General features: G+C 38.0%; 1 protein-coding gene and 1 long non-coding RNA gene across 9 annotated transcripts in view; one reads left to right on the forward strand and one right to left on the reverse strand.

Annotated features, from left to right (window-relative positions):
- The window catches only part of PDE5A (phosphodiesterase 5A), a 105911-nt gene that overhangs the window by 29836 nt on the left and 60324 nt on the right, over positions 1-15751 (reverse strand). For 6 of the 8 annotated variants that reach the window (XM_085057792.1, XM_085057791.1, XM_085057797.1 and 3 more), the window contains 2 exons: positions 5577-6159; positions 4795-4884 (listed from right to left, as the gene is read on the reverse strand). In XM_085057792.1, coding sequence (XP_084913918.1) covers positions 4795-4884; positions 5577-6159 — 673 coding nt within the window. Of the gene's footprint in view, positions 1-4794; positions 4885-5576; positions 6160-7705; positions 7726-15186; positions 15210-15751 lie in introns of those variants that run through there. The other 2 variants (XM_085057796.1, XM_085057795.1) reach the window with 2 other exon arrangements.
- The window catches only part of LOC146437805 (uncharacterized), a 69978-nt gene continuing 61445 nt past the window's right edge, over positions 7219-15751 (forward strand). Inside the window, exon 1 of the long non-coding RNA XR_014851541.1 lies at positions 7219-7331. This is a non-coding gene — a long non-coding RNA (uncharacterized LOC146437805). The remainder of the gene's footprint in view (positions 7332-15751) is intronic.

Raw genomic sequence — 15751 nt, forward strand, 5'->3', positions numbered from 1 at the left:
ATAGACATACACCATGAAGACAAAAGCTATTCTGATGATGGAATTGTTCCCTTACTTTCAGTCCCAAAGAAGAACAAACCTTCCATCAATTACTGAGTCAATATCCACACATTTTTTTACCACATCTGACCACAGCTTTCCTGATTGTATTCTTGCTGCTAACACAGGTGATCTTCCAGTGCTTGTTCTCTAACCTTTCTTTTCTATCTGTGTTACTTTTCCAGTTTAATAAAACCTGATCCACATTACAAGAAGAGAGCTCTCCTAATTATCAGAGAACTTTATTTTTACTATTTGCTTACTATTTGAGTCCTGTCTCTAAAAGCAGCAGGCTGCCTTGAGTACTTCCCAGTAAGTGATGACTGATGACTTCAATGCTGATCACTGTGCTCTGGCTTTTATCTGGATTGTTTTGTGCTGCAGTTTTTTGCACATTAAAATTACAGCCCTAACTGAAAGCTGCTCTAGCTCTACAGAGAGCTGGTGCCTTTTTTAATAGGTTCTTACTTTCGTTGACTTAAAAATGTAATTAACTTTGCTTCTTAAGGAGATATATTTTTTATTTACTTTGCTGGCACCTGAAGAAAAAATACATTAAAGGCAAAAAATGGTAAAAGAAAATGGGAAACTTGGTATTTTTGATAAGAGAACACTTCAGAAGACAAAGTGGTGTTAACCTTACATTGCTCTCTTGGTCTTGCAGAGGTTTGATTCAAGCTTATAAAATTATCCTGCAGGGACAGAATTGTATTAACAGACTTTCCTTTTTCATCAACAAAAATTTCACATCCTCTTCTATCACTCATGCCAGCAGTAGCTTCCACGCTTTGCAGCAGTCTAGCTACTATAATGTGTGTCTCAGCCTAAGATGAAAATCCATCCAAGAAGCAAATTACTGATCTCCATAATCCTGGAGCAAGACTGCTGCTGGAACTGAGGGAGTTTGTTTCAAGACAGCTTGGCTAGACCTGCTCTGTGCTGCAATGATTGCTATGTGTGATATCTGAAGGGTTCACTGGGGGAGAAAATAACTTAGCTGGCTAACAGTGACATGCTCAGTCCCATTTGACACAATAAAATTCAACAGGGCATTTTCAAACGCTGTTGTAAATAGTAGCACCTCTGATTTGTTGGCAAGAGCTTCCCAGTGACAGGAGATAGGGCAAAACAAACAACAAACCAAACAACTGAGTGAGCATTCACAGAAAAAAACTCCAACATTTCCCTAGCCAATTACTAGGAAATTCAATCTTACATACTGACAGCCTGGGAGAGAGGTCTCAGTCAATTCAGCTAAAAGCACCATATGAGAAAGTCCTACAGATTTTAGTAGAAATTAAACTGAGAATGACTTTCATGCAAATTATTATGCCCAGCTCAAAGGGGAAAAAAAAAGCAGCAATAACAGAAAACATTCCTGGAGATGTTGTATGGTAGCTGTGGTGACTCTGTGCTTCAGAGACCATCCATTCTCCAGGTATTCCAAACCTCTTGGAGAGCAGTACTGAGTCTTGCATCAGCTCTGGAGAGCTCCACAAGTTGGTTTAAGCTCAGGAATGGAGTAAGGACTTCCGTTCCCTATCCAGTCCTGTCAAAATGACTGTTTGTTTACAATTGTCTACATAACCATATGGAGACATTTGAGGTGACAATTATTTGCAATAACTTCTGCAATGCTTTTTCTGTGTCTCTGAATCCAAGACCACACAAAACCAGAAGAACGTGCCTCTGCACTTAGTGACTTTACAGGAGCTCTGGAGAGCAAATCAATACCATTTAGAGCTTCTGAAGAATTAAAGGCTTGAGGACACACCAGGAGTGAGAAGCTGCCTTTTGAGATACACAATGCTGTCCCACATTTGAGTCTTCTGCCAGCAGTGGTAATGCCCTGATTTCTGAAAAACCCTGTAGCACTGGAATGGTTCATGTGAACAGCTACAGCTCAAGCTAGAGCCTGGTGCCAGCAGTACCAGTTTCCTCCTGCACAAGAAATAGCCAGGGTAACTCTGTGGTGCAGACTGCCCAATAGTAACTTCTCATCACTTTTATACTACTGAAGATAAAAAGTCAGTGTGTTTTGAAAGTTTTGCTGTGTTCTCTGATACACATCAATAATCCAAGCAGCGCCTCTTACCTACTGACCTTTAGATAACTGTATACAGTTCTCCGTTCTTACAGAAGAATCACCAGCAGAGAAAATCTGGTCTTACATGACATGATCAGTAGAGTTTTCTACATCTGAAGTGCAACATATCTGCAGCATTTCTGTCAGTAAGAATAGGTTGAGCAGGGGATTAAGAAAAGTCGTTTTAAGTAGATGTAATTCCATTCTTCATGTGCATCTGTGCAAATGTAAAGTCTTACTGCACTGCAGCATGTCTTCATTGTTACTAATTCCTGGGTCCTGTCTGTGAGTTCTTCTTTGAATCAAATTGGTTTCATTTCATTTATGGAATTTCTGACTAACTTATTTTTAAATGAGACTTTGGTTTCTCACATGCCTTGTGGAAATATAGGCAAATGTGAAAAACATCTACTGGAAAAAATCTCCATACTTCAGCAGGCCCAGAGGATTTAGTAACCAGCATGAGATTTTCCTCCTCTCAGTTACTGACTTCTTTGTTTTAAAAAAATAGCACTAACGCTAAACAAACAAACAGAAAGCCCCAGTTGCTCCTCTTTCTCAGTGTTTATTTTTGGATGGCTTCCAGAATTATCTTTTGACTGTGATTGCTGACATCCTGGGCTAAGACAGCATTCACGAGCGTTGGTATTTCTAGAGGGGCTTTGGGGATTTCAAAATTTTAGCTATTAATTTTTTTAATAGGGCAGAGCCATTATTCTGGTTTTGTTGTTTGGGGGATTTTTAAACAGAAAAAGCAGCAGAAATGCAAATGGAAACTTAAGTACTGATTCACTGACTACAACGTCTCTCCAAAAACATGTCAGTCATTTGTAAACAGCGAGAGTGAGAAAAACCTTCTGGTAGAGACTGCAAAAATCTGAAAAAAATTAGGAATTGCCACCCTTTCCTGTAAGAAGTCTTACAGTTTAGCACCTCCAAATTATTACATATGAGTGTAATACTCTCCTCAAACTCCAGGTTGGCTGAATTTGTCAAAATAAACAAATTCCTGCTTCATTTCCACTTGCTAATGCACTCAGGAGGAGGAAGCTGGCTGAAGACACGGCCCATTGCAGGTTTATTCAGCCCTTAAGTCATGGTGGACTGGACAAAAAGACTGCAGCTCCTATTCCTTCCCCACCCACCACCAGGCCCTGGTGAGAAGTGAGCACTTTCACACTCAGCCAGCAAGGCTTTGTAGCTCATTTCTGTTCCCAGTTCCATGGAGCACATAATCTTTTTCCATTTGACAAAAAGCAAACGGGATGGTTTGGGTGAAATTGAAAGCCTTGCATCAGCCTGACATGGACGACTGACCCCTGACAGCTCTTCACACAGCATCTGCTTTGCTCATCCACCGGCCCAGGGCCAGCAGTGGCTGCTGCCAGGTAGAAGGGGGAAGACTTTTAAGCAGGAGTGAGAGTAGGAAAGGATCAAGTGCTCTCCTTGGAAGAATGGAACAAAATAATTTAAGCTAAAATTTGCAGTACATGAAGAAAGGAATGCTAGGTGATTATCTGGATCAGCTAGAGTAAGATTCAATAAACAAGTTAATTCAGGAGTTTAACCTATTTATTTAATTTTAAAAAAGGTTCAGTGCAGTAAAATTCAAGGTGACACTCTACAAGAGGAGTGAAAGATGGACAAGCAGAAATAAGAAGGTATGATGTCTTCCAATCAATCTTGGCAACATTTCTTTTGGGGAGTTTGAGCTTTCTGGAAGCAAAGTATAAATGCTCTGAAAAATAAATTAATTCCAGGATAGAAAAATCTCCATTTCAAAGCTCTGACATGCTCTGGGGAGAGCCTTACATTTTGTGAATATTCTAAGAACTGGCGATGTGGCTGAAGGCCATCAGGATCAAAGAAAACACAAGCACACATTCCTTACTCCTTAAGTAAAAGAGTGCATCTCACCTTTCCCCCATTCATTGGCTTTCACAGACTTTACTGAATTTGCTTATCAAATACTCAGGGCAAGAAGATGTTGTTAGTCCAAAATAAGAATTCTCCCTGTTGCAATAGCAGAAGACAGGACGAGAGCTCCCAGGAGAAGCAGCATGGACAGGAAATATGGACAAGAGTTCAATGAGCAGATCCATGTGGTTTTAAATTAGGAGTGATTTAAGTTATGACTTGTCGATGACTTTTCTGAATCACATCAACACAATGTGTTGCTCAATGCCTGATGTCAAGCACTTAGCTCTTAAGTAATAAATTAGGAATCATATTAAGGGAGTGTGAAAATAATCAGGTTTTTAGACAGTGATAAAACCCAGTTCGTGCCCTCTGAATTAAGTAATATAAATACAAGCTAAGCTGAAGTACAGTAACTTAATCACAATTTGAGATAGACCAATAAGTGTGCAGAGTTGACAGATACTGAGTACAGGTGAGTACAGGAAGCAGGAACAGCACTTCTAGAGTTAAGTACATATGTTCTACTGCTGCATCTGGGATGAAACTCTTCCTGAGAGTTCCCTTTGGCTTACATTACTGAACTAGATACGATAAAATTACAGTCTAAACAAACATAAGCAGTCTTTTCTTTAAAAAAAAAAAAAAAAGCTTTTATTCTGGAAGATGACGACTGACAGCTAATGAAAGTTTAAAGTACCAGCATGGCTGGAAACAGTATTACATGATGTGATCCCAAGATTGCAGCTTACCTCTTCCCTATGATTCTTTATTGGCATACAGAGAATACTCTGAGTCTTATACCCTGTGATCTGGTCAACTTCTGCATTGAATCTTGGATCCTGATACAAGAAAAAATACAATTATTAGACTGCTTGCCTAAAGACCAATTCTTTTTTTCCCCTTGGTTTACAGATTAAGAAAAGTTGAATATTTTATTTGACTGTTACCCAGGATAACAAAGTTTCCATTCCTAGCCAATAATTATATCAAGTTGTTACTATCAAATGTGTTAACAACAAAAACCCATGCGTGTGGAACATGGGTGCAAGTAGATTATGACAATAGCCATAAAGAACAAAAATCCCCAAACCCTAGGAGAATTTTTTGAGCCTACACCATCATTACACTAAATATGCTCATGGATTAACCATCCCTAGTTTACACTCTATCATCAAGAAGAATGTGCAGAAATAAACTGAAAGATACATGCCAACAGAGGAACACAGTTTCGTGAATGTGGTTAGTGGTTTTTCTTTTATCAGAAATTGCTTGTTTCATTTATTCACCTCAATATTAAACTCTGAATAATCACTTCAATGGGACTCTGATTTTTAGTCCTAGCTTCATGTTTCTGTCTACACATATATCTATAATACCTGTATTATAAACAAAACCATGGTGGTGGGTTTGCAACTTGACCACTCGAAGTCAACATAGCACCGAATACAGGCACTAAAATGGCAATATTCCAGCAGCTGATAATGTAGCTTCTTTTTTCAAGAATTGCTGAAGATAAATTTCCTTGCCTTACCTCGTAGGCATTCTTGATGTTCAGAGGCTGCCCTATGGCTGCCACGTGACCCACAATGCCCTTGTTCCACTCCAGGCGAATGCAGTTGTTGGAAGCTTCTTCCAAGGTGGATCCTTCTGCCACATCAAACAGCCTGCTCATGAGGAACTTCTCTTTAGAGCTGTCCTCACACACCAGGAACAGGGAATAGCGATCGGCTACTATCAGCTCGTGGATGTGTAGGAAGATCTTATGGCAAAGAGCTGTGACATCTAAGTGACTAGAAATATCTTTCACAAGTTCTAATAGTCTTGAGCACTGATCCCCGGCACTGGTCTCAATCCTTGGAGATTGCAGAGGCATCTGTTCCTTCTTGTCAGACCCAGAGAGGAAGCTCACTGCCCCTACTGAGTCCTTGACAAAAATAGGCCTTAAGGGTCTGTCAAATTCAGAAGCAGAGATTTTCCTTGCCGGTGTCCCAGAGTTGGTGGTCTCAGCACAGGCAGGCTGGTGACAGGCACAGGCTTCACTCTGGGACTTGGTTCCCTCCTTGCAGACTGGGATAGTATGAACTCTCTCAGCAAACCATGCATTAACCATTTCTCTGTAAAACAAAACCAAAAATACAGTGAATGATGTGAATTCAAAATCCTCTAATGCATATTGGAAGCTGACACTGTGAAGAGGATAACCAAACCTTTTCACACAGAGGACACTGATGCACCTTTCGGCTCTTCTGCATCAATATTCTCCAATTTTAGGCAGCATTTAGTCTAGATTAAGCAGTAACATTTTCTGTTCAACAAATAAGCTATTAGGGCATGAGGAGGGCAGAGGAGGACCACTTACACTGTGGCTTTCAGAATACAGATCCAATGTTTACACTGTAATTTTGTGATTGAAAAGTTACAGTCCTTCCCATTCCTAAGATTTGGATTTCTGGATCAGCTGTGTATATATTCGTATGAAGACAAAACTTTCTGCTTCCAACCTCCAAAAAGATAACTTTGAACTTTAATTCTCTCTTTCAAGTCACCTGCAGCCCGTCCTATTTTTATGTTGCCAATATTCTGTTTTTAGCTTAACTTCTCCTGATCTCTGAGTAATGAAAAATGCTGGTTGGACTCAAAGCATAGAAGTTTTGCTTAAAAATTGTCATAAGAAAAACTGGTATTTCTAATTCAACCCCCTTCAAAATAATGACTGTTTTCATGCATCTCTCCTATTTCCTTTCCTTGCAGCTGAAACTCATTGTCTGACTCAACCCCGAATACTGAGTAACCATAAATGCTATTTTTAAGGGTTCATCGCCAATTAAAAAATGCCATGCATCTCAAGTATTTAACACTGTTTCCCAAATTAACAAAGTACTAGAAAGCCAACCGTAATAACATCCTCACTAAATACAGCGTGTCATCATAACACAAGTATACTTTTTTTATCACTATAATATTTTCTTGTCCAAAATCTGAGGGGTTTTTGTTTGTATTTCTTTTTGTCTTTTGTTTGGTTGGTTTTTTTAAACACACGGCTTTTAATTTCATTGACTCAGTGTTGAGGATTCCTCATAGCACATGCCCTTCTCTCAGAAGAAACGGAGTTTTGCTGTATTACATAACATACGAGCCTAGGAACAGCAAAAATCCTATGAACAAGTCTGATCTTTTGGAAACCTTTAATGGTGGTCATGTTTTAAATTTGGGATATCTTTTATTTGCTCAGCAGACCACAGGAATTCTGAGAGTGAAGCTGAATGAAACCATGGAACTGAGTCAGGTTAGTCAGTCACTGATCAGTTACATGCATCAGTGTATGTTATATATGAAAACCACTGTATAATAACCTTATTTTCCTTACAGCACACCTTTGTCTATGTTGTAGGATGCAATACTGCAAGCACCATTAACCACTAATTCAAAGCAAAGCGATTGATTATCTAAAGTCAAACAAATTTTTATAGCAAGCAATTAATAAAAGGAAACTTAATTGACTTCTGTTAGGAAGGTTTGAAAGAGTTTTTCAGATTTTGCCATCACATGCCATTTGGAGACCTCAACTGTAGGCAAACATGCTATAAAAATTGAATTATTAAAATCTACCAATGATCCTTCTTTATTAAAGCAGTGATTCCTATTGTTTTGTGGAGTTACCTCATTCAAGTGGTCCTTGCAGTGAAGCAAAATAAAGAAAAATTAATATATTATTAGAACTTTGACTTTAACTATATTACTTTACAGTACTTAAACCCCATAAACATTAAATGTGAGAGCTGTGACCATTTATTACCAATATCCATAAAATGATTTGAATAGGACAGTTTCGCATTTGCAGAAGCTGTTTCAGTGAGAGTGAAAATAAGACACTAGCACTTGGTAACAATTGGTATTTTTATTTATTAAGCTGATTGACAAAGAATAAAAATTTTTGATGAAAATTACAAAAAATATCCTTATGAAAACTAAAAAGCTAATAATAAAGAAATCTCTATGTAAATGCAGTACAGTCTCTAAAATCAGTGCTGGTAACTCTTGTCAGCAGATTTGTTATATGTGGGTCCTTTTTGTTTCACTCTGATTTCCTAAAAAAAATTACCTGGAAATTTTAGCTTTTCCAAAACAAAACTATCATCTAGCACTAAAGCTGCAGAGAATGACCTGAAAATGCCAGCTGGATGCATTTAAACCTCAGACACAAGAAGGTAGGTATAGAATAATTGATAGTTTTAAAGAAGGTTGGTGACTTGACCCAGATTTACAGGTGTGCTGACTCTTGAACACTCAGGACTGGCATTAATGGCAGGTAAGACTGAAAAGTAACAGTAATAACATGGTATCGGATGGAGGGCATTCTCCAACAAGTGATGAGGCACAGAAGCCATGTAACTGAAAATGCACGTTTGAAGGCATGTTTGAAAATGCAATGAAGGCATGAACCTGTGCTGTTGTTGGGTGACAGCGATTTGCAGAGCAGTCTGGTTCACTGCTTACTAACTCCTGCTGAAAGGAGAATATAAAAAGCTATCATTTCCCCTTCTCCCGATTTACACAGAATTTACATACCTGGATGTGTTGATACAAGATGTAAGGCAGAGAAAGAATCTGGTACCCTTTGTGCACAAAGCAAAAGCTGAAGCAGAAATTCAATTTATCAGTTGGAACTGTCATTTTATTTATTCTGCAGTGTTGTGTTACAATTTTCCCAGGCCTTAATGGTGTAGCAATAGCAATCAGTAAGAACAATGTACTCTGAATTCCTATTTCTACTATGTAAAACAAGCAAACATTTCTTAATGGAGGTTATTGAGGGATGAGGAACACAGTTGCACAACCTTTCAGATGAAAGGTTAACAAGAATTGACTCCTTGTTGGGTATCTGCACTATTTATGATGCACTTCAGCTTTGAAAGTTTAATAGAACTGTATGTGGAGCTGCATAATTATGAGTAACATATTCCTGCCCCTTAATGCCTCTTGGATGATGGTTCAATAATTTGCCAACATAGTGCGTGATTCTCAGAAAGATCTTTAGATTAACAACCACACCAACTCCTTAACTAAACTGGGTTTCAACTTCAAACCATTTAAGGATTTTACTTCAGGCAACAGGAAAGCCATTCAAATTCAACTGGAAAAAGAACAGTGTTCACTGACCTTTACCAAATGCCTCCTCTAACAAGGAAACTATTTAGCTCCTTTTACTCACCCAGTTACACACACGGGTGGACGAACCAGCATTTTGCATGAGCTGACGTATTCGAGCTCTGTTTAAAATCTCTCAGTGTCTTGACATGCATTTGCTTGTTGACACTCAGTCCTATTTAACAATGCATGAGAAGAAGGGTATTATGACTAACACAAGTACTCTCACAGCTCAGAGTTAGCTCAGCAGATATCTGATACCAGACATGTCCTGAGCCACGAGTGAGGTTCCTGGAAATTAGCAAGGAGTGCCATGTACAATTAAGATGTCATTTTGAAAGGACTTGCAGAAAGAAACAAACACTTCTGCCTATTCATATGAACAGTCTGCAGTGAGCATTGGCATTGTTAAGAGCTGATTGCAAGGACAAGGTCCTGGCTCTAGCTTAGAGGTTGCAGGAGCAGATGCTGATCCATAGCAATCCATGCAGACAGTTAAACTCTATCCCACCATGGCAATCACTGCATGTTGAGGAGTTACAGCATCCATTCTTCGTGATCTGGATGCATCCTTTATTGCACTATGATCCTTTAATATGAACCTTGACTCAACAAAGGTGCAATTTATCCCAGAGTTCGTGAACAGGAATAGTAGAATATGAAGTAACCTTTTTTTATTCACTCCTATCAGCCGAAGCCAATCTTTCCTCTACAAAACACAACAGCAGTGACTGCTGATTTTGGCTGGTGACTACATCACCACTTGAAGTGATAGTGATAAGAAGGGGATAAAAATGCAATGGCAGACAAAACATTGAAGAAAAAAAGGAAAAAAAGATTGTGTGATCCTCCCCTCTATCATTGCTTACATACAAGCACACATAATCTGCAGTGCATGAGACCTTGTGAGCTTCAGAGGAATTAAGGCCCTTTGGCCCCAATTTGTCAAATGCTGCACAGAAAGTAGACCTGTCCCTAGAACAAGAAGTTTTTAATATTAACAGGCAATGAAAATAGAAAATCAATGGCTGAGAAAACGCAGGCACAAGGAAGCAACATGTCTTGAGCCAGGTCATGCAGGAGGGCACAAGCAGAGCTGAAGAGAACATTGCTGTGTTTCCTGTGCCAAATGCATCAAACCATACTGACACAACACTAATCACTATTCTACTCATACACTGGGAATATTAAATAATTTATTGTACCCATCTTTGCTTCATTGTGATTATCTTCAAAATACACAGCAGACTTCTCAAAAAAAAAAAAAATCCCGACCAAGTGAAGATGTTTAAATACTGACAGCAAGATTATGATTGTCTTGTTTACACATATATAACCATGCTGCCTGTGTAAGAACACAGCAATGTGACCATTGAGCACAACTGCTTGGTACCTTTGGACAAAATGTACAAAAAACAATGCAAAAGTAACACTGACAACAATTGCAACAATGCGTGCAACAACGACAGCAAATTTTGTGTTACTTCTCTTGTACAAAGAAGGCAAAACAAGTTAAGTCCAAAACAGAGCACAGCGATAAGTAGTTTCCAGTGAAACAGCAAATAATTTCCCACTTTCTCTGCTGCTCATATATAAAACATGTAATGTTTTAGTAGCTGCATGGACTATTCTGCTAATTTTTCACACAAACTAGTACTTACTGATAACACACTCCAGGAGAGGGATCACAAACTTGCCTACTAGAAAATACCATCTTGCAAGCATCTGAATTCCCGTGGCCTAATCCTGCCAGTGTTGAAATCAACAATATTTCAGGCTAAATTTCATAACTATTTTCTCAATGGCTTTCCATAAAATAACCACTAGATGTCTTCAAATTTATCTCCAGCATCCTGACATAATTTAGGCATGGAAATAATTTAAAGCATTAGCAAAAACTCAAAAACTATTCAGTTTTAACAAATAAGTTTGAAATTCAAAGCCACTTGGATATTATACTTGCCTTCCCATTTTCCTTCTAGTACTCCCTATTTCATGATCACATTTTAAGTGGTTTTGTCTCTTTTCTAGCAATGGAAAGATTTAAATAAACTGTATAAGGCCTCATTAGATGAAAACGGTAAGCTGACTGTAAAAAAGTTTTCAAATTGACTAAAAAAGAGTAGATTGACAAAAACATTAGTTGTTTTTCCTTAAACCCTTCCCAATTATAGTTAGTAGAGATGCCGTTTCTCACAGTGGTAGGCAAGCAGTTCTGGAAGCTGAAGTATGAAAGTGCCAGTTTTTTAGGACAACTCAGTCAAATATATTAGCATACATTTAACTTTAAACATTTAAAGTGGCACAAATAACTTCTCTTTGAATATAGTTCTTAGTTTAGAGTATTAATTCTTGATTCAAACCATGCTCATGAGAGACTGAAATAACTTTTTAGAATGATGAAATTTAAATCTTGTTTGAATGCTCATTTTTTAAAATAGAAGGCAGAGGTTGCTTTATCATTTGTAGCAAGAGTATTCAAAATGGAGAACTAACACTGACAGGCTATTTTTGGCTATTTTCAAGCTTTCTTTAATAAACTAACTGCAAGCTTCACTTTTTACAAGAAAGCTTTCCTCCACAGAAGAGGCTTTCTATTTGCACTATAAAGAAAAACAGAACAGATCCTCACAGATTAAAGTTCAAATTCTAAAACATGACCTTTATTTCTCCTCTCTATGTTTGCTTCTTGCTCTGAGCTCAAAAAATTTAAAAAGTAGAAATAACTAAGTGCCAAATTACTTTGTTGTGGAAGGCAATAGGATAGTAACAGTAATTTTGGCAGATCAAGTAAATCTGGTTTAAGAGTTAAGTTCAACTCTTAAGTAACTTAAGAGTTAAGTTCACACCTGCTTGGAGACCTCATGTAAGACTTAGGCACAACTTCAGTTCCACTAAAATTCCTAAACCAGGGGATAAGTATGACTTAAGTGGTGCAGAGACTGAGATGGCTCTCTCTGCTGGGGTGAACTCTTCATAATGCACAAATAAGTAGGAAAATATATATCTTTTATTAAGAAAATACATTTTGTGGCTATATTTTCAGTGCCAGACCTAATGTAAAATTACAACCACTGTGTTATCCACAAGGGCCATTTGAGTAGGGCTTCTTTTCTGGCACTTTGTAAATAGCTCCTTTTGTATTTAATGCCCTTTTAATGCATTTTTCTTCAATTAAGTAATACAAATGAGAAAGAATTTCATGTACATTTATGTATGTTTCTTTGCCAGTGAGGAAGAGAAATATTTCGATACTGTGGTTTTATTAATTGTATTTTTTCCATGACAAAACCGAAATGCTTTAATGGTGAAAATGAAAAAGGTGGTAGCATATAAGCTCAAATCAAGAATGTATTGCCTAAAATTGCTTCTTCCTCACATAAGGATTCTTCAGCAGATACCTAACACCAAACTTCCATGAAACTCTACAATTTAGAAATCAAAGCAAGGGGTCAAACTTTCTTATATCTCCTGCAGAGGTAATGTATGCCTAAGCTCCACTTTTCTCTCCAGTTGCCAGAAATTTGACCCTGTTCTCTAAAGTCTTCCCACTAACAGCAAAAAAACCCAAAAAATAACCAACCAACCAAAAAAACAACAATGGAAATGTTATTTCAATGCCTATTGGCATTATTAAAAGTACTGTAATATGGTAATAAAGTTACCCTGAAACAGAAGGAGGCAAAAACTACTTTAACTGTTAATGTAGTTCACCCCATCTTATTTTCTACCCATCCTCTACGGTTTACCAGTTGTATTTTAATTATCATAGAGCGCACACCCGTTCATTTCTTTATCACCTAGGGCAAGCAGAACTGAGTAAAAGCACATTCTCCTTGTAGCTACTCAGTTTCTGCTGACTAGTTCATCTCCACACCAAAGATTCTGTGTAGGAGTTCAGTTTACAGCTTTGGGGGAATTTAAGATGCAAATTGCTAGTAAATGGTTTCTTATTGTTTCTCAAATGACAGTTTTTTCAGTCTACAGTAATTGCTGTTTTAGAGATTGTTTCCAAAGTACTCCAGCACACACCTCACTTTATTTCCAACAAAAAATGCCCGAAGTACTCAATCACATTTACAACTTCATAAGCATGGGTAACATTCCTTACCTTCCTGAATGCTTTTTGAATCAGTACTTTAAAATAATTTAGGATGATCTTAAAACATTGCTGTTTATCAAGAAAAGCATAAGGAAGTATATGGATATATTATTTATAAGTGGTATAACTATAAACATCATTACACCAACAAGAAAAGTTTCCAAGATTTCCAAGAAATTGATATTTTTTCCCCCTGTATTTAGTTCTCAGAAAAGCTCGGTAAACACCCAGTAACACCAAGTAAGTGGGAGAAAATATTCTGATCCCCTGCATTAAGACCAGTGCTTCCTGTGGTTTCCGAGCCATGGTCCAAAGAATCAGTGGCTCTGCAGCCCTCTTGTAAATGCTTCACATTGGGTCACTTAGCAAAGCCAGTCCCCTGTCAGCATATCCCAACCATCTGCACAGCATTCTGTGCCTTCACTGAAAAGCTATGAGCGCTCCTGCAACTATGGAGGTTCAAAGCCCATTGTCTACTTACCAAGGTCATGTCAGGAGTGCATATGGCTCATACCTGTATATTTTTAGGATTATTACTTTTTTTTGCATGCAACACCTTTTTAAGAAAAAGACAGGCCACAGCACATTTCAATGCAGAAAACCTCCAACAGCTCTATCTTTAAAAATCTGAATTTTCATTCAGTTACAAAAAATTAAGCCCACATGAATTACCAATGCACTAATTGCATATGACACATAATATTTATGAGATTCAACTTCAGATATCCTGCTCAAACTGGAAGACATTTTTTAAAACCCTCTAGACAGAGACTAGAAGGCAAGTGACCTGAGTAATGTAGTACTGCAGGCAGCACATTACAAATTGATTGTCCCCCAGCCATCAAGAAGGAAAAAAACCAAAAACCCAAACAACTGCACTTGAGTTTTTTCAAAGTAATAAATGTAATTGATATATTCAAGTAATGCAGTCCCTGAATTTTAGCAGAGTTTCCCAGTAAACACCAGTTTTGGAATCCTCAGTAAAGCACTATGAAGTACCATGCTGTTAAGGACATTTATTTTTCTAAATACAAGCCCACCTTAATTCATTTGTAAATATTTCTCAAACCTGCTAATAAGCCAAGATACATTTATAACAAAATAATCTTATTTCCAGTGAAATGCATTCAAGATTTGGGTTAATAATTCATCTTTATCACACTATACATTTAGGGAATCAGAGAAAAACTGCATGTAACAATGCAGTTACCTCTAATCGAAAGGAGAAATTTTAGTTTGGCTGTTTTGGCAGTCTGCTGCTTCCGACTGCAAAGAGCACTAAGAGAAAATCACTCCCATATTTTTAAAAGTGGGGACAAACAGGAAGTCAGAAATACAGAAATATTCCATAGCAGGTTGAAATAAGTGTGATGTGTGAGCATGGCAATGCATTGGCTGTTTTTTAAAAGGAATGCAAAAAGAGAAAACTTCAGGAAGACAAAAAGGGTAATGAATTTAGCCATAAATGTGACCAAAAAAATCCAAACAAAAACCTGCATATTATGCCTTTGTAGCATCTAGTTAGAACAATTATAGTTGTAGCAACTATGATAGGCAATTCTAAAACTTTAGAAGGGGAAAAATAACAACATGAGCTGAGGAAAAAGGAAAAAAAGGCAAAAATTTCATAGGAGCTACGCATTTAGAAACTCTTGACCCTTAAGTGTGCAGTACCAAACTCCCCAGACAGAGGTTTTGTCAGCCAGCACAGTCTCACTGAGTGAACCAAATTCATCTCATCCCCAAGTGCGCTGGTGACACACTTCCCTTTGTTGTGCTGCACTTTGATCATCCTGGAATAGCACCTCATGGATAACAGCTATTTATATTGCCTCTGCATAGGACTCGTCTCCTGGGTATGAGATGAAGTAATAAATTACTGATTCCATACCTTCCTATTCATGGGATCCCAGTTTCTTCACCTACTCAAAGGAGGGAGGATTTAAAGTAGAATTGTAGCTTCGCACTGCGCAGGTAGAATTCAAGCAACGCAGCTTTGTTAGAAAATATTCGTAAGGGCATCCCAGCCTGGAAGGAGGCTGGGTTGTGGCCTGCCTGCAGACACTACCAAACTCGAGGCATTGCAGATCAAAATACAAGGTGTAAGCCCTCAGAATGTACTCCTCTTCTACAACACATCCTTGGGGAGAGAGGAATGCAGGTGCACAGTTGCTAAGCAGATGACCTGCACCTTTCTCTCCAAGAATCCAGAACATGGGCTGGGGAGCCCAGTGACTCCCACAGTTGTTAGGTTACGAACAAATTGTGAATAGAAAAACTTCTTTTAAAGTGTCATCTTGCCAGAAAAAAAACAGTTTTTCTTTTAACAACAACAGATACTAACATCAAACTGCCCTATGCAAACTCTGTCCAATGATCATATGAGATGATGACCCCATACTTTAAAAAAAATTTTTAAAAAAATCTGCTGGCATGAGGCCACACAAAGCATATAT

The sequence above is a fragment of the Lichenostomus cassidix genome, chromosome 4 (assembly GCF_008360975.1).
Source record: "Lichenostomus cassidix isolate B80296 chromosome 4, HeHo_3.0, whole genome shotgun sequence".
Taxonomy (NCBI): domain Eukaryota; kingdom Metazoa; phylum Chordata; class Aves; order Passeriformes; family Meliphagidae; genus Lichenostomus; species Lichenostomus cassidix.